At 38.6% G+C, this 27,362-nt stretch overlaps 2 protein-coding genes across 2 annotated transcripts; both read right to left on the bottom strand.

Annotated features, from left to right (window-relative positions):
- Nucleotides 1-222: 222 nt before the first annotated feature.
- Nucleotides 223-13,571, bottom strand: LOC139134845 (protein adenylyltransferase SelO, mitochondrial-like). Its single transcript, XM_070701907.1, has 12 exons — nucleotides 12,986-13,571; nucleotides 11,954-12,126; nucleotides 9,825-9,936; nucleotides 8,030-8,153; nucleotides 7,145-7,257; nucleotides 6,674-6,777; nucleotides 5,697-5,919; nucleotides 5,047-5,247; nucleotides 4,503-4,623; nucleotides 3,645-3,869; nucleotides 3,025-3,154; nucleotides 223-2,596 (listed from the first exon to the last, which is right to left on the bottom strand). The coding sequence occupies exons 1-12, from the start codon at nucleotides 13,441-13,443 to the stop codon at nucleotides 2,502-2,504; spliced, it is 2,079 nt and encodes a 692-aa protein (XP_070558008.1). The 5' UTR covers nucleotides 13,444-13,571; the 3' UTR covers nucleotides 223-2,501.
- Nucleotides 13,572-16,988: 3,417 nt separating this feature from the next.
- Nucleotides 16,989-26,902, bottom strand: LOC139134843 (uncharacterized). The gene is made up of 4 exons (XM_070701904.1): nucleotides 26,769-26,902; nucleotides 21,088-22,514; nucleotides 20,092-20,175; nucleotides 16,989-19,271 (listed from the first exon to the last, which is right to left on the bottom strand). The coding sequence occupies exons 2-4, from the start codon at nucleotides 22,376-22,378 to the stop codon at nucleotides 18,955-18,957; spliced, it is 1,692 nt and encodes a 563-aa protein (XP_070558005.1). The 5' UTR covers nucleotides 22,379-22,514; nucleotides 26,769-26,902; the 3' UTR covers nucleotides 16,989-18,954.
- Nucleotides 26,903-27,362: the final 460 nt, after the last annotated feature.

Genomic DNA, 27,362 nt, shown 5'->3' with positions numbered 1-27,362 from the left:
CAGATATTCAGCCTCCACATCTAGGCTGCAACTTGACAAGATTGGCAGCAAAAATCTATATTAAATTTGAGTGTACATTTTGCAGCACAACAAAAAGTAGTTCATCATCATGCCATCATCACAAACAATATCATACTTCTCCAGAATGGATGAATCTTATGGTTCACTATGCTCCACAATCACCTAACTCTGTGTGCTACAGATAAAAGTGAATACCAATAGTTCATACATCAAGCTTTACTTAAATTCGTTCTGGAAATTCGCTTGTACATCCCTTTACATAGCAATTGTTACATAAACAGGTACAAAAACTTTCTTTTCCTCATTTTTTTCAAAACTTCTATTCCAAGTTAAACCCTAGTCAAGTAATCAGAATACACCGTACTGACTAAAATATTTAATATTAACAACTGTAAAGACAAAAAGCAGAATCAGAGGGCACTCATTCTCATTCATGAATTCATCCAATTAATTAACTGTACATGTATCCAAATAAACTTGCATCAAGACATTTTCAAAATTTTCACAATGTACCAGACTGAGTTGGCTAACTTGGTTTTTTTACATATTTGGGAATAATCCTATCATGTTAAATTATATGATATTAATCTTCTTTGTGAATAAAGTGGGGAACACTCTGTAATCAAGTCTAGGTATTCTGCATTTACACTTACACATTTCAAGAGCAAGTAAGTGTCGAGAGTTCATATCCAAAATAACACTCATTATGATTCACTGAGAACTAGTTTTTGAATTTGCACATCAATGAAATACTGATACTGTCAGAAATGTGAGTTACACACAGTTACAGCTCCTACAGTTCAGCAATGCTTGGAGTGCTGTAGATAACATTTGACTTTGTGACAACCTGTTGTACATAGAAATATGTCATTCCACTATCTTACTTCAGTGGATAATGTTCACTCTTATTGCATGTTAATGGTGGAAGCCAGACATCATTTGCAAGTCAGTAAACATTACAAAGAATGTTACTGCAGTAATATACATCCTTGTCTAACTAACATTTCCCACTCCATGAAATTTCTAGTAAGATCCTCATTAGAACCAAATTTCTGTTTACACATCAAATAATAACACATCCTGTAATTAAAAATATTTTTGACATTTACAATTTGAATTCATCCTTGCAGTGTGAAATCTCCACTATTCTAAAACTAAACTTGCTCATGATTGAAGCTACTATTTTATTTATTGTCTGAGTAAAATCATGACATTTTCATAGCTGCATGGTAGTTACGAATATGATCATGACCTTCACACTTTCCATATCAGGAAAACATAACTTTGCTGCTCTTACATAAATAAATTCAGAGCAATGAAAAATCACTGTATAAAATATTGGTTTACAAATAAAATGTTCAGGCATCTTTGCATGGCTTTAATACTTGTGCGTTTAGAATGGCTCATCCAAAAACTGTAACGTAGACTGTTGGTAACAATGGAATTCCATCAAGCATCAGCACTCCCACTGGGTTTAAGCTGATGCCATCATCACATAACACAAAGGTCATGACCCCATCAGTACCGTGTGTCAGCCTGACACTGTATATCACCTGTCTCAATGATAACTGCAACTGCCTTTCTGTCACCATTTACAAGTGGCTGTGTTTTGGACACTAACATTTGTGACATTATTTGGAGATTAAATGTTGACACTGTACATAAACTACTGGCGTCTAAGAGTTTTGATAACTTGTTTGCCAAGTGCTTGCAACCTGACACAAAAAGATATTTTTGCAAAGCATCAACCAGAAAGCTTCCACTGCCAACTGACATGACTACAAGTTCAGATCTTACAAGTTTCACCACTAAGTGTGCCAGCAACATTAGAAATTGCAAGACATTGGACCAGCGGTACAGGAACATGCATATACCTCCATCATATGGGATGACATTTGGAAGGAGTTTATCGGGTGTCATCATGCAAATGTTGGTATTAGAGAAACAAATTACCAAATCTTTAACGATATTTGATATTCAAAATGGCCGCCTTCCAAGTTTGTTATCTCTATGGGGAAAATAAAATTTCCTATTCGAAAAAAACTAAGCCTCTGAAAATTTTGGTGTACCAAATAAACTTCAGAAGGAATCCCCACGAGTGATCACCCAAAAGGATATTGTAAAAGTTTGAGTATTTGACTATCTGTCCCTGAGGCGCGTTCTACTGTAATCAGTCTGTAATCGGAAGATTTTTAATTTGTACATAAGGTTGCAGGAGCATTCTTGCATGTATGTTAGATTACATAAACGACTTTCTTCATCAATACCCTGCAAAGTAGTATGTGTAACGACAACATGATGACCTATTGACCTTGATATACCGACATGACAGACATGTGATGATCACCTTGACTACCATTGTAACTTTGTAAATGACATCAGAGTTTTCCAGAGCAGGAAAGAAATATTTTTTTCTGATCGCTAGTTGCATATCAGAAAGGCAGTTGCATAATCTACAAGATGAGACAGGATTATGAAGATCAGGTGACAACCAAGTCTACAGCCCACTCTGGTGGTTTACTGTCATAGGCAACTCCTGTGTAACTCTTCAATGATGGAAGTATGCTGCAGGCACCTGTGGAATTGAATTTAAAAATAAAACTTGAGATACCTTGAGGAAAAATTCTAATTTACTAGTGTACATATTTATTGACACATTTCTATGACAGCATGTGACTTGCATGATTGACATTGATAAAATGATTTACAACAACTGCAATCTCATAACAGGATGTATTTCACTGCTTCTTTTTTCGTGTGTTCCAGTGTCAGAACAGTGTTAATCCCAGGAACATCAATCCTAGCCCTACCTGTTGTAAACAAACACCGCCCTCATACAAAAAACTACCAACACCTTCATTTGTTTTCATACATCTCTAATATGGGGTATGATATGCTTCCTAACATGACTCCTACAGTAACTGAATGAGATTCTGCATGCAGTGTTGGGTAGTTGTACAGGACAGGATGTATCAAGTTTCGATGTGTTCACTTAAAGTTTACCTTGAACTGCTGTTGATGAACTTGCTGTCGATGTACTGGCTTCTGCAGGCGCATCTGCCTTGACCTTGACATCCTCAAGTTCAACATCATCACCGTAGGGGTCTTCCAGTAATTTCAACACTCTCCTCACCTAGGTAACATAAGTGCAACCAAAACACATATTAAAACAAAAAACATAATCTTGGATATGTTTTTCAAAATGATGCAAAGCATTTTGAAGTTCCTCTTCATGGTCTGCATCAGTGACAATTTCACAGCCATGCACTGATCATTAACAGGAATATCAAAGTTTAGTCTAATCAGATGTGCAATTCTTGACACATGAATGGCTTTCAGATTTAACTGCTGTCAATGCCTGCTCTTGCGAGATGGATTTTCAAAACTGCAAAATCACCGTTTCCAGCACAACACAATCTGAATACAGCATATGATATGGAAAATAAGGACTTAATAATTGTATGCACACCAAAATTTTAGCTTGGAAATACCATTGCTGGGAAAAATTACTCTAAATTTTCAGTTTACTACCTCAAATTGTGTACTTACTTTCATTTGCATTGATTACTGCACATTTGCCATTTGAGAGTGAAACACTGACATAAAACACTACATCACTTTACCTCTGAGTAGTCTCCATTTTCTGCAGCTTCGATGGCATTCTGAGCGATGTAGTTTCTTAAGATATACTTGGGATTGTTTGAATTCATCAACACCACTCTATCATGGCTGAACTCATCTATATTGTCTACATCCTCAATTTCCTGCTTCAGCCTGTCAGAGTATTTCTGAAGCCAGTTTGACCATTTCTCATCATCATCTTTTTTCTTCTTCTCGTCTGTAAGTGACTGTATGATAGTGAAGAAATATAGATACATGTATATATATACTCTAAGCAAATGTTTCAGCAGAATTGAAGTGAAAGCAGACACAAACCTAACAAACATGAATTAAAATTCTTCTACTAGGGCCTCTACCTACATGTATGTATTCTAGCTGTAACCCTAATGACTCCCTAGGTTACTAAAGTTTATGCAAAATTTGGGCTTATGTGCAGCATCACTGAAGCTTTTAGCCAATTGGTTGGCTAACACTCATTGTTCTTATCAAATTATATCAAAAAGCCAATTGGATAGAGAATAGTCCTAGTTTCAGACTCCTTAAGTTGCTGTAAATAATGACAATCTACAGATCAGATAGACTCTTTTGAAATGCTGCACATTTTCAGCAAAACATTGCCTACGTTGACTTTTCTTCATTCTTGCCATTGTTTATGTATCAACACTACATGTATGTGCATTCTTGTTTTGCCAAATATCATAACTTAATGGTCTCGTATTTCATGAGAATAAAACTAAAATCTATGGAAGAAAACCTTTTTGCCATTCTCAGATTGAAGACTTTGTACAATCTGGTTTCTTTCCGCGGAATGTCTCGATGATAAACAGGGTGACCTGCATGTATACTGATCCATCACACACCTGCATTTCCTTGGCTTTTTCCATGCGTTCCAATTCCTGGATGATCATTCCCTGACCGCGGCCCAAATTTGCCAGCAGGGACGGGTTGGTCTGCATCAACATCACTACCATCATCAATTCCCTGTCAAATGTAGGAATGCATATGGAAGTGGAACATTGAGTGCAAGCACTGATGGGAGTGTCCTGATGGTGTTAACATTGCTCAGTGTGTACATAAACACTGTGTAAGTTTATATTCTTGCAGACATAAGACAAGTATGAAATGATTTTGTTTTCATCTAGACAAATCAAATGCAGGTGCATTGTGTACACAATTGTTGTTGTCCAATCATAACAAAGATGAGGTACTGTCAGCGTATGAAGTCTGAAATGCACATGTAATTTGGAAACATTGTATTTTTTCAGAATGTTTTTGGTATTTCCTATAAATTAAATTTCACTCAACTGCAAGCAAAATACTGAAAAACCACTGCATAAGTTTCTAAATCTTGCAGAACAAGACTAAAGACACTGAAATAAAGAGTCTATAGGTTGTGACAATCACCTGGGATCCATCCTTGGTCTGTACAATTTCTTCATTTCTTCTGCAGTACTGCACTGTTCCAGTAACTTTGTTTTCGTCTCTTCCAGTTTAGTCAAGTAATCTGCAGAGTTGGGAAGACCCAGGGTGCTGAGACAGCGGAAAGCGTTGGTGAAGTCTGCACCAGTGTCTTGCATAGTCTTCAGGAAGGATTCAACCAACTCGCTTGAAATGAGATGATGGAAAGAAAATTGTTGGACAATGACTTACAGATGGGTGTGGAAGCTTTGACATTCTAACACTAAAAGAAATCATTTGAGGAGAAATTATCACAACAGTATATACTTAAATATACATGTACACTGAAACATTTTCAAAGAGCTTGTCAGCGGAACGGCAAATCTGTAACAATGACATTGCAGGTAAAAGTTTACAATGGATAATAGAGTTCAAGAGTTGAGCACAATGAACAAATGTGTCTGTGCTACTACTGTAGTATTTTGTTGAGCTGCCTGAGGAACATATTTTATCAAATCCTCTAACTTCTTTTGTAAGTTGACCATAATCATCTGTCTTTCGCTTGAATTTCTGGTAATTTTAATTTTCTTCTGGTAATTTTTGTTACTAGAAAATTTGTTAGCGCCCAGGTATTTCAATTCAGCTATACAGCTTACTTGTCTGTGTCCAGCTTCTTCTTCATCAGCCCAAATTTCTTTCTCATCTTTTCCATGTAACATTTCTCATACTCTGCATCATACTCCTCTAGTACTGGTGATGACAGCTCAAGTGGCAACACCTGTTCCTCTGTAGTATAGCCAGACAGTGCCTCGGCAAACTTTTCTAAATTCCAACGGCAGATTGATGGCTGTTTTGTGTAGGTGTACCTGCCACCATCATCTGTAGAGAATATGATTGGATTAGTCTAGCATTGACATTTTCTTTATCCTATGTCAGCCTACTTACATTTCTTGCTATGATGAAATTGGACCCCTAACACATGGAAATTACCACATGTTTCTGATAATTTGTCAGTCTCAGTTGAATGATGCTAACTATAGTGCTACAAGAGATGCCACATGAGTGCTTACTTGAAAAGAGGAACATCTCATTTTGATTTGAAAAGTATTGATTCCAGGAGCTGAGTGAATACAGCAGCGTGCAGGTACACGTACATTACAATGTATGGTATGATAGGCTGTGGGTACAAGGGGACTGGAAAGGAGCATACAGGGGTAAAAAGGTTAGTTGGTGATGCAGTGTGTATGTATGATGAGATACCAACCTGTACATGACCCAAAGGAAGGTACTGTGACATATTACAATGGTTTGCTTGAACCTTTGGCAATACTGGAACTAGACATACATATTCAGACTAAATTGAGGAGTTGACAACATTATCAGGTGTAACTATTGTCTTGGCCGTAATATCAGTCTAAAAACATTGTCTGGAAGAAGTCTGATGTAGTCACCATTACACCACATATGTTGTAGTCACCATTACCTGTTGAGAACCCATTGTTTGTGCTGATCTGATGGTGTTGTTTTGACTACATCTGACCTCCCTTCCGGACAATGTGTCAACTTTCATGGAGTTGATTTCTTTGTCAAACCTCAAATCATTTAGCCATGTAGACAGGCGGTGATAACCTACCAGATCCGTTGCATATGTAATCTGGATCAAATCTATCCATGAATCCATACGGTCCATAGTCTATGGTCACTCCCATGATACTCATATTGTCTGTGTTCAAAACCCTGAGGACGAAAACATTGAAAAATTGTCACAACTTCTCAAGAGCCATCATGCAGTGATGTGATTCAATTCCATATTTTAGATATATTCCTTTAGCATGTACTACAATAATATAACATCTTCTAATCAATATTCTGCATTTATTCTGAAAACATCAGATTTCCATCAGGGGAACTTCTCTACTATAATTACAAGATGTTCATAATATTCTTCTCGGTAATGATCGTGATCGTTATCATTCCTTCTAAAATGTCATAATTGAATTTTATTATTATTCAATCGAGCAAGGTGAATCATGGATAGTTCGCAACATCTCGTTGTTGTAACATGTGTATATGTGCATGTATCAGAATCAACAGGGGGACTTACCCATGACAGAATCCAATGCACTGCCAGTCAGCTACAAGTCTTGCCGTTGATAAGACGACTTGACGATAAAATGCCAGGTATCTCTGCTGTTCATCCTGATGAGTTTCATAAATCTGCCGGTGTACAATGGGAATATTGCATTTTTTGGTTGTTTCAAACATTAGAGCTTCATCAGATATATCCTTGAAAAGATTGACCTATATTTGAAATGTCTTCATTTCTCATCTGTAGTGTCTGTTTAAAAGGTGACCCTGGCCTGGTTTTTTTCACAAATGTGACTCGCATGCATGAAAGACTGTGATAATTAATGCAGAAAGCAATTCTTAAAGTACACGCATCGACTGTAAAAGACTTAAACTTTTGCTCAAACTTTCCCCAATGAAATTTTTAACCTTTCTCTAATCAAATCAAAAATATGAATTCAGGGGTCATCATGAAAAGTTTGCTACTAGAGAAACAAATTACCTAACATTTACTTATATTTGAAATTCAAAATGGCTCCTATCCTTGGGGAAAAAAATAAAATTTTTAATTTGAGAAAATCTAAGATGTGGATAATTTTTTTAAAAACTTTAAAATGAACCCCCACAAGGGGTAGATCAGAAAAATTTGAGAGGCCAATATCTATCCACAAGGAATGTTCTACTTAATGGATAAAGAGAGTCAATTAAATGATGTGAAGGTTTGAACCTTGAGGTTGGAATGTATGCCCCTCAGCGTCGTATGCAGTTCAGAGGTCAGAGTGCACGCCCTGGCTTCATATTACATACAGCAATGTGGTATGCAGTTCATCCATGACGAAGTTAGTTATGCATCAAATGAGCCAAGGATGTTTGTCAGGGAATGTCTTACCTGAGTCAGGATATTTGTAAAAGATTGTCTTACCTGAGGGAAGAAGGTCTTAACAGAATAATCCAACATTTGACGCAGAATGTCCTTGCGTCCAACGCTTGGACCTCTCCTGCCAGTGATGCTGTCGATGGGTTTGAAAATTTCAAAAGAACCAAACCTACAAAATTGGAAAAATATTCACCAAATTGAAAGACAAGAAAATAAGACACATACATATCATATTCTTTAACCCTTTCCAGGTGAAGTCATTGAAAGTCATCAGAAAAATCAAGATGCCAGGAAGGTCATTGCTGCACATACAATATTCATTATTAGATTAAAGGGGAAGTTCACCAAGGATGATTTTTACATATGTGCTAGCTTTGTGGTCACTTACCCCGGAAAAGCTATTTTCGCCATTTATAACTCGCAAGATTTTTTACAAAAACCGATAGAAATAATACAGGAAGTTGCCCATGTAATTTGAATCATGGGAAAATCGCCATGCTTGGAGCTTGCATAATGTGATTTGGAAGGGACCATTTTCCCATGGGTATAGCATTGTCCACTCACCCATGCTTAACCAGGCTGTGCGTATTTACATAACTTTTGTTTATACTGATATCCTGTGCATAAACGATCATTCACTTATAATAAACTGTTCACTGTCAAGATTTTGTGTTGCTGTTTACTACTGTGTTACTGTAAGTGGACAATATGGGGGCCATACCCTCCGGAGATGGTCCCTTCCATGACACATTATGCAAGCTCCAAGCTTGGAGCTTTTTTCCCATGATTCAAATTACATGGGCAACTTCCTGTACTATTTTAATCGTTTTTGTAAAAATCTTGCGAGTTATAAATGGTGAAAATAGTTTTTCCTGGGTAAATGACCACAGAGCTACCACATATGTAAAAATCATCCTTGGTGAACTTCCCCTTTAAGCTTGTAAAAATCTCTATGAATGAATGTCTAAGTGAGACTTGTCTGTGAAAATCATGAATGTTTTAGTGCTCCACATTATAATTTGATGGGTATTATGTTATGCTTTACTTGTTTGTTACCGATTTGACCTGACAGTGATAGAACAACTTGCAGGAGAAACGGTAATGATTACATCCCTGATACTGGCTGGCCTGTCACTTCACCATCTGCAGACTCAGTCAAAGGCAGCATTGAGCCAAAACCTGGTATGTTATGGGAGGTGTAGTCAGTAACAATTGTGTATAAAGTATCTGCGTTTTCAGGTGCTTTCATATGTTCAAGTCTTTGTCATACTGCAACATATGGGACATGTAATGCCTAACTGGTTTTAACCAACCTGACCTGATGATGACATTCAAACATGACTGCAGAATGTGAAATGCACATGATTTAATAACAACAGCACAAACTAGTCTATGACAGAGAGATTTCTGACAAAAAGCCTGGTTTCAGTAATACTCACATTTTTCCCAGTCAAGATAAACAAACATTGGTAAATGCAAACTTATAACATGAGACTGTGTTGACATTGTGATGCATGGATGTGCTGAATCAAAAGATATATAATTCTTATTCATGTATTCTAACATGGCGTGGTTGAATAATACTCTCCAACATCAATTCATCAGGAATTCATCTTCAAATCATCAGTCTCTGGAAATAATGTAATCCAGATTTTTAGCTCGGAAAATCCTGTTAGCAAAAACTCATAATTTGCTTCAGGACATGCACAATTAGTTCAAATGTAACTGATTTTGAGTACTACACTCACAAAAATGAAAGTTCACATTTCCTTGTGCACTTGTGATGTATATCTGAGGGCAATGACAGAATGTGTACATGAATATGGAGACAGTTTTTCACCTAAGAAACGTCGGTGCAATTCTCAATACCACTGTTGCCTTCTCCAGTTTGGCATTTCCATTGTAGAAGATGTCCCTGGTAACTCTTGTATCAGATGTAATACAACTGCCAGCTGGAAAATACAACAACCTACAAATTCTTTCACTTTGCTTTTTCACGTTAAAAAACATCATTTCACATTAAAAAACATCATTATACATCAATCAATGCTCTCTTTTAAAGAGCGTAAAGTTCTCATGAATTTGGTTGCAAGTCATCCAACAGTTGATGGCCATGTACTTGTGATTAAAACTGCAATGTGGTTAAAAATATCTTTCATTTGATTTGCAATGTCATCTGTTAATCGCAGTGCAAATATGAAGTGAATGTTCTGGCAATATCGAGATTAAGTGTGATACATGTTCGTACACGTATATTTTTGATAGTGTCTTAATGGGAAATGGATGTTCAAGACTCAAATAGGCCAGAAGGGGATTAAGATGGGTGACCGCTGTGTAACCCCTCAATCATACAATGATATGTATGGTCACATTTGGAACAAAAGTGCATTGATCTTGTGAAAGAAAATCACATAAAGACTAAAAGACCACCTGTTCTGTTGCAAGAACTACTATACATTTGTACTTCCACAACAGAGTCTTGACTTGTTTTGTGTAGAAAGTGATTCTCATAAGATTGGTATAAATAACTTAATAGGTCGTACAATTTTAAGTTCCACTTGATGTAAAAAATAATGGACAGGTCAAATTACCCACTACCTTGACAAAAACTGCTGTAGGTTAACAGAAGGTATTATATATCATGTAAATATACACAAAAGTAGCACTGCGGCATTAAGGCATCCTCATTCTTGCTGATACAGGTACTACTGTACATCTTGTGAACATACATATACTGTATTCAGGTTCACTTGTTCACATATGTAGATTCAACTTCATTTGTTTGTATTCACTGATTAAAAAATTTATATGGATACAGACATACATGTTTATATGTTTGTGTAACAGGACATTTTTTAATACAAATCGGTCAAGTGATCTGAGTTGAGCTCCGTTACATACATCATAACATCATGGTTTTATTGAATATTTTTATGTGTACTAAGAATTAATACAGATGTACCAGAGTTTCCTTGCGTAGGAGTGTGTGCGTACCATTAGTATCTGCACTGCAGTGCAATACCAAAAACCTTATGTCATAAACCTATGTAAATGAGCACACGTCATCCAGACTACTTTCGTTTGTAAACAGCTAGTATCATAAAAGCAAACCGAAAATGGTTGTCTGCAAGCCGTACTGCTTTGCAAGAGAAACATATTCATTGGCATGGAAGATTTCAAAGACGATATCTATGACAAAGCTTACTGTATAATTTTATCAATGAGAGAAAATCACACTTTTGAAAAATTGAATATATTTAGACCGCAGTGTTATCCTTTATATCTTTCCCTTGAATTCATGTCAGCTCTGACAGGCTCCAGTTCCAGCTCTTTTGAGAAATAATAAAAGTTGCAATGTTTGAAACAAATTTAGCTGTAAATGTTAAAAGAGAAGCTGTTTGCCTTGTTCTTTCCCATCGTGATTTGTGATTGAACTTGAAGCAAATGGCTAGGCTTGAGTGAGACCTGTTCCCTCAATACACTAACCTTTGACCTATAAACACATAAACAACTTTACCCAATCAGAACTGGGGGTGTGGTAAAAGCAGCCAATGAGAAGTCAATGGCATCAATCTGATTGTTAAAGTAAGAACTTGGTACAGATCATTCCATCAAACTTCAGATATCAAATTGCATCATATTGAGTATCACTTTGTTTGTCGTTTTAACATATGTAATGATAACATAATCCCATGGCAAGAGTGCAAGCGCTTCCTACTAGGGATATTTGCTGCGTGGTTTGTAGTGTATTCTGCTGTCACACCTAGTGAGTGTGGCCACAAGAGTACACAGCAAGCCCTTGTGCAAATACCCAAGTAGGTTGCACTTGCAAGTGTAACCATGGGAATCTGTCATATTATTAATGTACGTATTCTCTCCAATAAAAGCAACTTTAAAGTCATGAAACAAAAAGTGCTCTATAGTTGCTTTATACTCCTGGACACATGTAAATGTACGGCCCAGGCTCACCTCTAGTAGTAGCCACACCAAGGTGATGCATGGCTTCACTGCACAGAAATTCACGAATGCTTGACCTGAGCACCTTCCGTCCATCAGCAGATCTAGAATACGGTGTCAATCCACTGCCTTTCAGTTGGATCTCCCACCTCTCACCTTTGCTGTTCAACACTTCACCCAGATACCTGTGACGAAAAATGCAATAATTTGGTTCACTTCAAAAATTCGCTGTATGATTACAAAGCAATGTAAACTCTAATGTTGCTGAACAGGGGTCCTTTGTTGCCCTGATGGCTGATAGACTAGATATCAGAGGTACAAAATGGCTGCTGTACTTTGACATATTTTTCATGCAAAGAGAACTTGCATGTATACTTTTAGAAGTTATCGCCACGTAAAAACAAACACACTATTTGTGCACCAATCTATTAGTGTCAGATACACTATTTTGCACCAAGGTTTAATATTGCTAAATCAACCTTTTAACCCACTGCCTTATAAAAGCTGTTCTTGCCGATACATTCCATCACCATTTTCTAACTTTCCTATGGATATGTTATGCTCAAGTATCTGTTCTCGCTTCTACCTCCTGGTGGCCTAAGAAATGCATAATTTTTCCAATACCTGGTGACTACATGTACTTACCCATTCACCTGAATGACTCAAACATATTTCACTCAGTTACTGGATTATTATTAAACAACTTTCCAACAGCGTCATGATAATGATGCGGGAGCGCTGTTCAAAGTGGGTCAGTTGGGTCACGAGACGTAAACCGGAAGTAGAATTTTTGCTGCATCATCGAAACGTTTTCTGAGAAACTGTGGCCAATGTTAACATGCGTCTCGCCCCATTACATGAATCGTATTCCTACTTGTTCCAGTAACCGGGTCCTCACACCGTGCACTCCCAACGTAATATACACAGATGCTGCGGTGCATCATCAGTGCAGTGGTGTTACAGCTACTACAGTGTTACGGTCCAAAAGCGAGCCCTACAAAATTTAGTTGACGCAATGAGAAACATTACAAAGGTTCTACTTACATAGCTGCACCATCTCCAAGCTGACCAGAGAAATGTCCAAACTGGTGACCACAGTAGCAGTGGGAAGCCGTTGTAGAACCAGGTAGAATCTTATTTCCACTGAAATACTCGGCAAACTCCGGTCTGTCGATTTCCGGTCCAGTCAAATCCAGCAGCCTCATCGCAGCACTAGAATGCGCCACTACCTGGGGATTGGCGACAGGGGTTGGTTTAACGAGTGAAAAGCAAGCTCCCGGTACCTGTCTCGACCGAGTTTCTCCGCTTTCGTCGACCGGTAGCGAGCGGAGAGCCAGGTTATCGAAGTTCAGTTTGTCCATTTTGCGAATACAAGTGGCGTTACCTCCTATCGTGGCGATGGCACACCACCTCACTCGAAGTGGTTTTAACAGCCGACTCGCAGTTAATTTCCTACTCCTGAAGTGCCCAAAGATTGGAAGTGCCAACTTTGAACAATGCATTCAAAGACCTGCTCTCAAGGGATGGATGTTTTAGCCGTTTTGGGTGCGTATTTCGCAGATGCATGAGGCCTACAATAGACGTAATGAACCCCAGGTTAGGCTAAACTTGTTGCATAACAATATTATTGATGAGCGCCACCACAGCGCAGGTTTTTGAGGGGTTCCATTCTCAAACCTACCGCTGGCTGCGCTAAACGTATGCCATGCTTCTCCTCCCCGAGGGATTCGAATTAGAAAGAAATCGTACAAACCATATGTAACATCTTCTATAAATCTCATGCAAAATATGAAATTTTTGATTTGGTGAATAGAATGAATATATATGATATTTACTTTCTGAATTGTGATCGTATGTTGAGTTGCATATCAGATTCAAAACATCTGCAAAAGCTGTCGAAGAACATGAGACCTTTCAACCTTCAGCCTATTAGGGGCTGGACACAAATTACAGGGGGGCGGTGTTTTGGGGGTGGGTCGCCATTTTTCGCGCAAGCATTTTTGAAGGATCATAAAATGTTGTGCAAGCCTATGGGGGAGGGTCACCTTTTTTTATGCATCAAATTTGAAATTGCATGTGCACGTATTGGAGAATACGGAATACAGAAAAAAGAAAAAATACCTCCTGGCACTATCATTTTCTGTCATTACCATTTTCGGTGCGCCCTTCTGGCACAAGTTTAAGGATATGATAAACAATGTACTGATGATCCAAGCAGCCACATTGATTTAAGTTGTCATGATTTCTACTTATCCAACTCCTCTATTGTGCATATAAACTGTCCCCTATAATGACGCTTTCAATAACAATTTGGGAGATCACTTATTTGATATCATTCTCCCATTGACAATACAGTTGGGTATAGGTCGGTGTCAAATGTTCATGAAGCTGTATGTACATTTTTTTATTTTTTGAGGACATTGACAGAATACAAACTATTCAGAATAGTGCAAAATGTCATCAATAACAACTGGAAGCTTCAGGACGAACAACTTTTGAATAACAATTTAGGATCAGATAACCTATGAGTTATTTGTAGTTTCCTCATAGCCTACAATGTATAGTGAATCAACATTTCGGTGAAATTCCAAAATCAAATTTCTTGCACAACCATAGACTTGAAACCACTCTAGTCTAATCATGAACATTAATACTAACAATTAGGTGTACATAAATGCACAGATTTACCTAGTTTTGTATTGGGAAAAAATATTCATAGTTTCATCATAGGCTGCCATGCATAGTGAATAAACATTTTGGTGAAATTCCAAAATCAAATTTCGTGCACAACCGTAGACTTGAAACCACTCTAGTCTAATCATGAACATTAATACTAATAATTAGGTGTACATAAATGCACAGATTTACCTAGTTTTGTATTGGAAAAAAAATATTCATAGTTTCATCATAGGCTGCCATGCATAGTGAATAAACATTTCGGTGAAATTCCAAAATCAAATTTCTTGCACAACCATAGACTTGAAACCACTCTAGTCTAATCATGAACATTAATACTAATAATTAGGTGTACATAAATGCACAGATTTACCTAGTTTTGTAATGGGAAAAATATTCATAGTTTCATCATAGGCTGCCATGCATAGTGAATCAACATTTCAGTGAAATTCCAAAATCAAATTTCTTGCACAACCATAGACTTGAAACCACTCTAGTCTAATCATGAACATTAATACTAATAATTAGGTGTACATAAATGAACAGATTTACCTAGTTTTATACTGGGAAAAAAAATATTCATAGTTTTCATCGTTGGCTGCCATGCATAGTGAATAAATATTTTGGTGAAATTCCAAAATCAAATTTCTTGCACAACCGTTATATATATATAAGCGTTATATTGGCCACATTTTGCCTTCCTTTTGGGAGAGGACTTCAAATACGGATAGTATAGCAAGTCAGAAGGAGGTATTGAACACATTGAGGGTTTGTTGGGGGGGTATTGAGTAATAGGGGAGGGTCACTTATTTTCATATACGGATAAGGGGAGGGTCACTAATTTTTGTGCATGAACTTTGAAGGGTCACTATTTTTGATGCAGCGGTGTTTCAAAAATCACCGCCCCCCCTGTAATTTATGTCCAGTCCCTTACTGAATCATAAATCTACATTGTATGCTGAAAGAAGTATCCCCCTTTTGAAATCGAGATAAAATATTTGATGATTATGCAAACTTCAAAAAGGAGACGCCGAATTTCCCTCAATGGTAGTCATGGTAGAGAACATGTACAGTACCCGTCAATTTTCGATAAATTGCGGCTAAGCTTACTCGTCTTCAAATTGCTCCACTGATATAATGCACCAGGATAACACAGTGTAGTAGTAATAACATAATGATTATTTTGTTTACCTTATATTTTACAATACAGGTTCATCTGCAGCAGTAATAGAGTTATGTATTTGATAAGAGTTGAGTTTTGCATGCCTAGATATGTACTTTACATATAGGCCTAAGCCAAAAGATTCCTTGACTCTTATATCATATTATATGACCTTGACGTCAGGCGAGTATAGAATCGACGATAACTTTCACCGACGAGGGCAGGATGGTGGTTTTACAAATTTTGGACTTGGTGTAAACTGGCCGACGCTTTCACAAAAAATTGCCACTAATACCCCTCTTGACGCATGAAAACGGTTGAGTAAGACATTCCTGATCTAATACCTCGGCATGAAATAATACTTCATGTCATCGACTCTGCACGGATACGGTGGGATGGTCTTATAATGGACTGCCATCAAAATTTATTGAAATTGAAAGCACTTTCACAGGATAAAATCACTTAAGTCTCAAAAAAATCCGAACTTTAATACTGCTGTGGGCAGGTAAACTATTCATAATTGACAGAAGTATCACTGAGTGATTGGAAGTGGAGAAGATGGACGGTAAAAGCTGGAATACGAGCCGACTTACACGAAACAGTGCAAGTACATTTTATCTTACGTTGACATAATGCTTTGAAGAAATTTGCAGTTAGACACAACAACAGTTACATACTATTGCAAGTCAAAACGGTTCAGCTGCCTACTCAGTGTGTGTCTCCAATATGCCATTCTCTTCACGGCCCTGAGTAGTTTTCATTTCGGAAAAGTTTGAGACAACTAATCTCAGCTGTCAGACTAATAGGGTACAACCTTAAGTTTGAACCAATGGCAGTAAACCAAGGCAGTGGTTGTTGTGATCCCCTCAAATACCGTGCCCAGTCTAATCAAAATCATCGGTCAACTCATTATTATTATTTAGGTCCCAAACTAAACACTAAAATTCATACGAAATCTTATTTGGATGGCTGTCTCTTGATATGTTTTTTGCCGTTTTATTGTTAATGTTTAACATTCCTGGCCATTATTGGTATACTTTGGAATTTCCCCTCCAAGCACATGATTAAGTTCGAAAGAGACGTAAATATATCTGCGCGATCATGGATACGTTCCAATATTAATGACAATCTATTGGCGGGACCGGGAATAAGACTCCAAGATTTACTAAGATAAAAAATCACAGCTTTCAAAAACATTATCACACAAACTTACAGCATGGCGAAAGTTTTATTGTAGAAAATACGAGTACAACAAAAGATAGTCTTGGCTACAAGCTTAATTTTCTATGTTGAAAAGCACATGCTCAACTCTATAAGAACACGCTATGTGATTCGATTACCATGTTTACATTATAAGCTTATTTGTTGCTCACCCATAAAAGATTGGACGGATATTGATAACACAAGGTGAATTTTGAGTGCATGTATTGTTTATCATTATTATTTTTCGCATTTTGTACAAAATTTATCGTATCTCATGTGCTATTACTCTCTTTGTTACGTGGTTCTCCGACTGGTGCTACCAAACTGTATTCTGAAATATCTTCGGCAGACATATCGCACACAAGAACATGCAGTAATTGATAAAAATCACATCCACACTAATCGTTTTGTGCAAGCGCCCTCAACGTTGACTCCGGCTGCTCCAAGACACATAATTTACTATCTCCTGGCAATGTAAATATCTCGCCCACCACGTAGGCGTAAAAATCCTTACAGTTCCTGCGTGCTGCTCCTCAAATGAAAATATCAATGTATACTCAAAAGTCAATATATCACAAAAGTGTAAAAACTTTATCGCTTTTTTACAATTTATGTACAAAATAGAGATTCACTTCTAAAATAGCTGAGCATTAAATTTGAATTTGCTTTATCAACTCATAAAACGCAGTTATCGATCCTTAATTCAATATTATCATAATAAATGTGAGAATAAAGCACCATTTTATTTTTACGAGCCTAGCGAATCGATGAGCCGGATGGAAACGGATTTTGCTTTGCCTGTTTACATTTTATATGGCCATACTAGAAGGAAATAATGACCTGTTCTACGCATGCGTGTCCAACTGATCCGATCACCCGTCCTATTAAAGTTCTTGCCGAATCTTGTCCCGACACAGCTGTGGTATACAGTTGTTGATATAGCAGCACTGAAGAACCAAAGAACGCACGAGATAGTGACTTGATCAACAGCATAACTGTCTCAAATGGTATTGAACATTTCCCGCAACTCTGAACTAAGATATTGGTTTAAATTCCAACTGATGTTGAGCAGATAAATATGACAGCCACCATAGAGAGTGGATCCATATTTCAAGTAATTTTGGCTCATTTCCATTGATAAGATCTGTAGAGATGTGTTCTTTGCTGCCTCCTTCGAAATGCGTTTTATTTGATGCGAATACAATTAATGTATCTGCTGGGTTGAAAAATTAGAGTACACGTTCTGTATGGCAAAATACATCTCTTGGATTTCATAATGTAGCTCAACAAAATGTTTGGATCCGAGGAACATCTATATCAGAGCTCAATTTCTGCTAGCACGCAAAGTTGAGTTCCGATATCCCAGAAGTAGAATGGGTTATGTATCTTAAGCGTAGCTGTTGTAAATTCAACCGAATTTAAGTTGTTCTACATTTTTCGTGAATTGTTTCTCTCCGGGATTTTCCCCGTTCTGTTTACGTCATTTTAATTGCAAAACCAGCTCGCAAAATCCATGAACTGCATTTAATGGCAATGTGCTAGTATGCAATTCAGTACCCTTTGATAATATATAAAAGTGTCTTTCATCGACTGCAAAGCCTCCTCAATTACATTTTGGATAAAAAGAAAAATACCTTAACTCTTCAGAAATTATGAAGCAGTGTTTACATGTCTCTTACTGGGAGGACCACAGGACAGTTGTGGAATTCTGAAAAATAGAGCGTCACACTTTCAATGAACTCTGACTTTCCCCGTCTTTGTATTCCACCAATCGTCGAGGAAAATATAGAAAACTGTCAAAGTTACGGTTTATTCATTCAAAAATTTCTTGTGTTTTTTTTAGTACAACGGCCATTTTCTTCTTATTGTAAATGTCAACAGCACCGGGCACGCTATGAATAGTCCGGCACATTTAGTTGGTCTCCTGTCACGGTGGCGGTGAGGCCCGCCGGCACAGGTTTCAACAGTGTCTCTAGTAGTCGCGATCTTTCTTATCCACGATTAACAGTTTCAAGTCATCCAGACACGCGTTGGCGACGTCACGCTGCCCTGTCTGAACGAGGGCGTCGATGATCTTTTCGAGAGTGGCTTCAGCCTGGCCCTGTCTCCGTTGCCATGTCAACATGAGTTGTATCACCTGTTCTCTGTGGTTCTTGTGGTGGCTCTCTTTGAGGATAGCGATGTCTCCTATGTTGAGACCCAGGGCTAACCCGAAGACCATCAGAACATCGGGTCCGATGTGATCTTTAATCACGCTCATGATCTCTGGCGTAGCAGTTGCTGAAAGACCTGGTCATTTTTCGAAAACATACACAGTGTTAGACGTAGGAGTTTAATATTCCCCATTAATGACTGAATGTCATTAAAATTACATTTACATACCCGTGTTAGACGTAGAAAAGTAACATGTTAGTCATTAATGAGTAAGACTCATTATAAATTAATACTGCGTTATTGAATAACATCATTTTGTTATGCTTTCAGCATCACATAGTACACGAATCTAGGTAAATGAAATACTTAAGACGATGGAACTTACTAGAAGAAGCATACACGAAGCTTCCAAATTGGGTTGTGATTGCAACATATACATATATACATGCGTACATATGGGATGGATGGATGGATGGATGGATGGATGGATGGATGGATGGATGGACTGATGGAGAGGTGGATAGATAGATAGGTAGATAGATAGATAGATAGATAGATAGATAGATAGATAGATAGATAGATAGATAGATAGATAGATAGATAGATAGATAGATAGATAGATTGATTGATTGATAGATTGATTGATTGACTGATTAATTGATTGATTCATAGATATCCACCCATCTATCCGTCCATCCGCACACACATGCGTCAATCTATCCATCTTTTTCTCACCACATTACTATGACCCCATATTCTCAATCATCTCCTTCAGCTTGACTAAACCGTTCGCCTCTGCTCGTCCCGCTTATATCCACAAAATTCTATACTAGGCTGTCTAACTTTATAGCCGACTCATACACTCTGGAAAATGCTTCTAAAGGCAAAAAAAAGTCAATAATTCATGATATGTGTGTATGTGTGTGTGTGTGTGTGTATTATGAAAAGTACTCACCCTGACTGATTAAAAACTGTAATTTTTGCTTGGTTCTCATACTCTCGCTGCTCTCTTCCAAACTTTTCACCCTTCTCTGTAAATCTGTCGAGACAAACAGACAAAACTGTACTGTTCGAGAACGAAAACAACTTTTCTCATAAACGTACAGATTACAATATTGATATTTATGTAAACTGTGTTTTTATTAAGGTATGCAACGTATGTATTACAGCACACTTGTGAGCGGGCCATTTACAGTCTCAATATATCAATATTAAGTAGTGGAGACAGTGGTTTTTTACTCTGGTAATACTTGCTTGAATTATTCATAGCTGCCATTAATTCTACAGACTTTAATATTTCTGCGCTAGCAAAGTGCTGTATCATTTGTCATGGCTGAACAAAACTAAGCCCTCTGTTTCGATTATGATGAAATGCCAGTCCTGCACTTTTAGGGGGAAATATTTGTACATCTTAAGTCCTCCTGAACAAGTAAATGAACATGACCTAACTCTTTTTTTTCTGTTTGCTGTTTTTCCCAGCGGCACTTGACAATGTTTGACAATTTTGCGTTTCACTGTTTGAATGATTATTTATTCAAAGAGTGAGGGCGCGAACACAGTCTGTAAGCTTTCAGGATTAATGGCGTCTCCGTCCGTTTAGTTGAGACTACCTGTTTCATATTGACCTGTCTTGGATGTGCTCCAAGACAGTACTGGAAGAAATTAACTATCACAGGCTCACATGAAAGAAAAGAAGTAATATCGTGGACTGATGACACAGAGAGAGCAAATTAATGTGACCGTATTAATGACTTTGAATCAATGCTCTTAATTGTCCGGTGAACAACTTTCTATGAGTCTGGTCGTATATTTTGATTACGGCAGTCTCATAAGATCGATCGTGGGGGTCCGTCGCAACAACCTGTATTAAACGTTGTTGTTTTGTTTTTTTTTTCATTTGAAATATCAAAACACGGAATATAACTTGATAATTTTTTTTAATTCAACGAACCTTCTATTACGCTGGCTTGTATGGTACTGCTGTCGGCAGACGACAGGCCAACGATGTCTGAAGCTGATTTCGTTCCGTCTGAAAACAAGTCGTCATCGTCGTCGTCATCACTTAGGGACGAAATGCTTCTGTTTCTGCCGCCCTGTCTGCTTTTTAGGTGCCGACTGTCGCCTTCTTGAGTTGAATTTCCCAGGACACCGTGTTCGTGAATTGGCGGCAGCAAGGTGACGTCCTGGGGCTTGGTGTTGCTTTTGGCACTCGACGCCTCCCTCTTCCTGACCGTGGCTGCCATTTTTCTCGTTCGTATATCGGCACCCTGTGCGGGGTTACTTTCCGTGTTGTTCGCCGGGTTACCAAGACGACCGACTCCGTAATCAGCGCCCTTTGTACGGACCGACGAACTGCTCTTGCGCTTGGAGCTGCCCTTCGATCCTTCGACCGACGAAGATGTCGCCTTTGATGTTGCCCGGGAGTCTGTGTAGGAACTTTCGTAATATTGACCGGCAGAGTCGTAGCGATCCCCGTTGTGAACGACGGGCAGAATGGACGAGTGTACGAGCGGTGGCAGCGACGAAGATGTCCTATCGGAATGCTTCGTGGCGTGGCTCATATCGAAGAGGACCTCATAGCGGTGCCTGTTGTCCGAATGGCTTACCAAATATGATATTAGTTTAAGAATACCGCGAACCACGTCGTGAATCGTTGGAGCAAGACTTATCACTCCGCCAAACTCTAGCATATCCCCAATAGCGAGTTTATGGCCTTCTTTGTCCAGTCCACTGAAATCATTGTCATCCTTAAGCAGGGACTCCAGTCGTGCCAACTCAACATTCAGAGCATGCGCGATGCGCACTTTCCCCGGATCGATGTTTATCGCCTGATCCTCGCCAACTTGTTTCAATATTTCTCGCGCTATCGCCTGGAGTTCTCTCTCGTACTCTCGCAGCTGGTCGATTATCACGAGATACTTGGCGATAACCTCAGCCTTAGGCGCGGTCAGCGGGTGTTTGATGTAATCAATGTAGAAACTTTTCACTTCGGAGATATTCTTCACGCCGTAGCGCCGGCTCAGATTCAGCCGTTTGAGGAGAACAGCGTCGGCCGTAGAGTCGATGTACGTGTCTTTGTTCAGTTTTCTCTGCACCGGTCTCTTCAGCACACTGATGAAAAAGTTGAGCTGTTGACAAAATTTCTCCCAGTGGTCGATGTGTATGTGGAGATCCTTCTTCAACCTGTCGTATTTTCTGTTGATTTCAGTGGTGTCATAGTCCCTGTCCCTGGTTGCTGTCATGGTTCATACTTGACTTTGTCCGACGTCGGTTTAGTGCCGCAAAGAGAGTGTAACGTTAGTGTTCAGGTTTACACCAGCTTGCGAGAAAGCACGTTTTATTGGTCAGTGTGGAGAAAACAAACAGGACTTTACTGACCTATAAAGAAAACAAAAATTATAATGAAGATGTGCCCTTGAACATTATTGTCAAAAAAAAATCGGAATGAATAAACCGTTATTAGTTTTTAAACCTTGACTCTAATTGTCCAGTTTCTTTTCCATTCACAATTACCGAGTTCAAATACGAATCGAAAATACAGTTGTGACGACAAGACTCACATTGACACATACCAACTTTTAAGTTTTTCCAAACGAAAGTCGGCGCTTAGAAAGTCACTGCAAAATGAAATACTGCATGGTCGCCAGACGTTTTTTTAAACAGGAACAGTGAGCCAGAGGGCGTGCTTTAAGAAAAACGTGAAGCGCACGAGCTAAATGGCGCATGGCGCTCCTCTGTTGATTTTTTGTAGAACTTTTCCATTCTTATTCAATAGATGGGTTTTGAATCATACCAACGGGAGCAAATTGATATAAAATATTGCTCATATTTTCAAAAAAGATCTAATATTTCAATAAATTCTGACAATCACCACTTATGCTATATGCAAATGCAGCTGAGTTTTCAACGACGTCGCCATCTCATCATGAGAAGAATACCAGCGATTTCTTTCGAAAATGTGCCCTGATATCAATGAACTTTGACCTCTTAATCAAATTGATCTGCGCTCTTTCACCGGTGCATTGGTTAGTCCAACGTATCTACTGATACAGGATTGAACTACATTTCGTTGATCTACAGTTCTGCTAAGATTAACAAGCATAACTAAATATAGCATAACATGTGTAGATGATTTAGGTTGTATCGAAATCGTATCGCGTAAAAATCTGTAGACATTTAGGAAGACTAACTATAACACACAAAAGTCTTCAAGTTGTTCAGTAGTAGATATTTTACTTAAAGTGTGTTAGGGTGAAAGGAATACAATTGGACAGGTCTTGAGTTTGGAAAAACCTGTTTCCATCCATGAAATTACGGATTCGGACAGATCAGTTGCTGAAGATCCGACAGAGAATAATTCTATACGTTACTTTATTTGTGAGTAATGTAAAGAAGCGAGGAAAGGGTATAGGCCCTAAAGTTTAGAAAATGTAATATATTTTGAACAACAAGTAACCGATCGTTACGACGATTTGTGGAGCGGAAAATGGTGCAGGGACGGACAACTACGGCGATTGTCTGTAAGATGATCTTGACTGGTAAAATCTGTCACGTTCCCAATGCAACACTTCTTAGCTTGATTATTTTGGGTGCGAACCATGACGGTGGATGATCACGCAAAATTAAACAACACTGTCTCGTTTTATTAATTGCATATGTTATAAACAGCACTGAGTAGACAGGAAATATGATTATGGGAAAAAATTAGTGTTCTCATCCTACGTTTTTTAGATGCACTGTTACAGCGTACCCTTTTATTGTACGCAGATAAAATCGTTTTACAATAATATCATCCCTTACATGTGTATGGAGCTGATTAAGACTGAAGTACTGCCTCTTCCGTTCAGTTTAGAGCTATGTTGACTGTTCCTTTGGTTGCTGGCCAAGCAATGAAGATGAACATTGGTATACTTATCGCAAGAATAATCTTGAACTAAGAAATAACCTTGCTATTTTATATTAAAAGAAAATGACGATATAAACAATGGAATTCATGAAATTGGATGGCACCGCACCAGCTATGATGGCTAGTTCTTATACCCTGAGCACATCGAGACGGTATTTTACTGCCATAGAGGGTTAATCATAGATTTAAAGCAGGGAAATTAACCTAGGTCTTCAGCAATGTTCAGTTCCTAATTGAAAGATGGCGATGATAGGGAATATGACAATGTGATCTCATTACAAGTGCGTTGCAAATATTCAACAAGCATAACTAAATATAGCATAACATGTGTGGATGATTTAGGTTGTATGGAATTTTCCTTGAGTCTATCAATCCGATTCGCATATTGGATATCCTTTCCAGCACCTTCCAAAGAGTCAAAAAGAATTACACGGTTACATGAAGATTATAGATATGGACTCTGTCCAGGGGGATTGGTGAGAGAGCTAAATGAAACGTAAAAGACAATGCACACACGCTGCAAATTGATATTCATGCTCTTAGGGGTAAATGAGACAGAGGAAAAAAACAAAAAAAAAACAACCCAAGTAATTAAATTTGAAGCAATCGAATTAATCGATAACAAATGTTTGAGATACCTGAAGCTGACACTGCGTTGCTCGTCTCCGTGGCGACGGCCTCAGTGTGACGTCATCCGTCACTGAGTGGAGGACGGCCGATGAGTGTTAGTTTGAGAAGGAAGCCAAACATTGTATTGTGACGGTGTCAAACCATGATTCCGCACGAAACAACACCCATTTGTCAAAATAAATATTTTGCTTTCGATAAAATGTATCTACGATATTCATCGGTGTTTTATGAGGTCAAGGAAGGCTCATCATATCAGTCTCCATTACAACTTGATTACCGATGCATACTAATAATAGTAATTTTATAATTCTATGCGCTATGGTTAGTTGGCCAAGAACTCTTTGAGCGCTCCGCTGTTTTAGGCATCACGAGGTGTAATCACCTGTCCTTACGGTCGGCAGAAATGAACATGGTTCTTGATAAATTCTCATCAGTTTCTTTTCTGCAAATGCTAAAATATTTCTCATTACTAATTGTCATGAATATGTGTTGTTTTAAAGTGTTGTCTCTATCATTTTGGAAGGAATTCATTTTGGTAAAAAGCATGCTTTGTCCGAAGTTTACTTATTTGTTAACGATGGTGGGCACAGGCTGACGAGTGATAAAGCTGCAAAACATTGGCACAGAAGATATGTATAAAATCGGTAGATTAAAACTGTAGGCCTACATAAAACAGACTAATGACCAAAAAAAACAAGACTTACAAAAATTGTATATTTCGAGAGAGTTCGCTGAAAAATGATAACAACCATTCAGTTCTGTTCATAGTGCCGACTTTGTCTTGACAAACATGACAGCCTAAAGCGTTTCTAGATTCAATCTAAATTCACGAATAAAATATTGCAATTTCACCAAGTAACAGTTTGCCATAACAATTTACTATAGAAGCTACCACTTTCAAGTGTTATTTGAGTGTAAAAACATCACACATTTGAAAATCATATTTGTGAGAGCAATACCACATTTTACGAGTGTAAAATGACGCAATGGTGACTGCGTAATTGTCAATCGAATGATTTCTATGTTAACTCCAACAATCGAGGTATCCGGGGTTCAGAGTCAAGGAAGCTGAAGACGGACTTCTGAAGTGCGACCCGGTTGCTAATGGTAACAAGGACGCCATTGCCGAGCGCAGAGGCGAATCACCGGTTGGCAAATATTGTCATTGTAAACGGGGAAATCCGCTTTGTCATTCCAATTTGTTTGTGGACAGCTCACTCAGGAAGGCGAAGGACATGGAGGCTAAGTCTGTGATTGATCCCGCAAATTTCGACCGACTTCTGCCGTACTATTTTGGCACCTCTTGCACCGAGTTGATTTAAAGAGTTTCTTGAAGACACTTCGCCTTAGAAACCATCCGGTGAGTTTTTATTTCTTTCATGCTGGGCAGGTTTTATGGTCTTTCCACTAGTGTTGGTCTGCGCTATGGCGGTACATAGTAACCATCATATACTGCCTGAGACAGGTCGAATGAGTTGCTGCGCAGGACTTTTTTGCGACGCGAGAAACGAGGATGGTGAGGTACTGTACTTAGTGATTTATGATATACTGCCTTCAAAACTTTTGTTACTTTCTTTGACAACACAACTCTGTCAATGGCATTCCTGTTCCGGTGACTAGATGTATCTATTTTGTTTACAGGTTAGGAATGCAGTGCTTTAATCCCACCTATCAACTTGAAAGAAACACGCGGAAGCTACGTGAACGTCACGGTTGCAAACTGAAACACAGTGAAATTACACATCGCATCAGCTCTGTAAACAAAGACAAAAGCTGAAGCAACAAGATCGTGGAAAGACTGTTATCTCACCGCTATAAGAAGAGTGAAATCAGTCTAATTTGACTTTAAGACGACTACAAAAGTGCCAAATCAAGGACCATTCATTCATGATGAGCACCTGTTTGTTAGGTAACTCACTCGCCAATTTGACCTGTTTATTCGGTATTTCATTTTATGCGTACTGCTGATTCCGCTGCCCAGGATTAACACGTACATTGGTCGCCACAATTTCCCTTTCGCAGCGGAGACTGCAGCGCTCGCATAAAGATTGCATTTATTCTTTTTTAAACTATTGTACACAAGATGGATACCTTACCTGTGGCAAAAACCCAGCGCTGTTCAAAATACACCGAGTCCAAATCTTCTGTTCGAATGTATAATTCAGTGGTATAGTCGGTCCCCCGGATATTTGCCCTGTGCCAACAATTCTGTATCGTGACAGCTATCAGTCCAGACCAACACAGTTGTGTCAGTTACGCAACTTATGATTCAACGTCTTTTCTACTGTTCTACCAACAATGGGTGTTTAAAAAGGAAACACTGCACCGTAAAATCGTCGGAGGCCACTCTGTGGGACGGGAATTGTTGCGGCCGATTCAACTGCTGATCGATGCTACCATAAAAAATATGACGGGGGCATTTTTATGACCACCGACGACAAAGACCGAAATGGAGGTGACGAGCGAGGATGTGAAAGCCCTACAGGACGAAGCTCGTCTGTTTTACACCAAGATTACCAAGCTGACCCTCGAATACGAGCAATTTTCTCTTCAGCGACGGTCGTTCATCAAGGCCCTCCGCACAGCGAGTGCTGTGCGCCGACTCTCTCGTCTTCCCGTATACTTGGAACCTTTGCTTGTGGACGGTAGTGAAATACACATCAAGGACAACGGGCGACACGTAGAGGGAG

The sequence above is a fragment of the Ptychodera flava genome, chromosome 6 (assembly GCF_041260155.1).
Source record: "Ptychodera flava strain L36383 chromosome 6, AS_Pfla_20210202, whole genome shotgun sequence".
NCBI lineage: Eukaryota > Metazoa > Hemichordata > Enteropneusta > Ptychoderidae > Ptychodera > Ptychodera flava.
The sequence above is the reverse complement of the archived record's forward strand: the minus strand, read 5'-3'. Positions and strand labels throughout refer to the sequence as shown.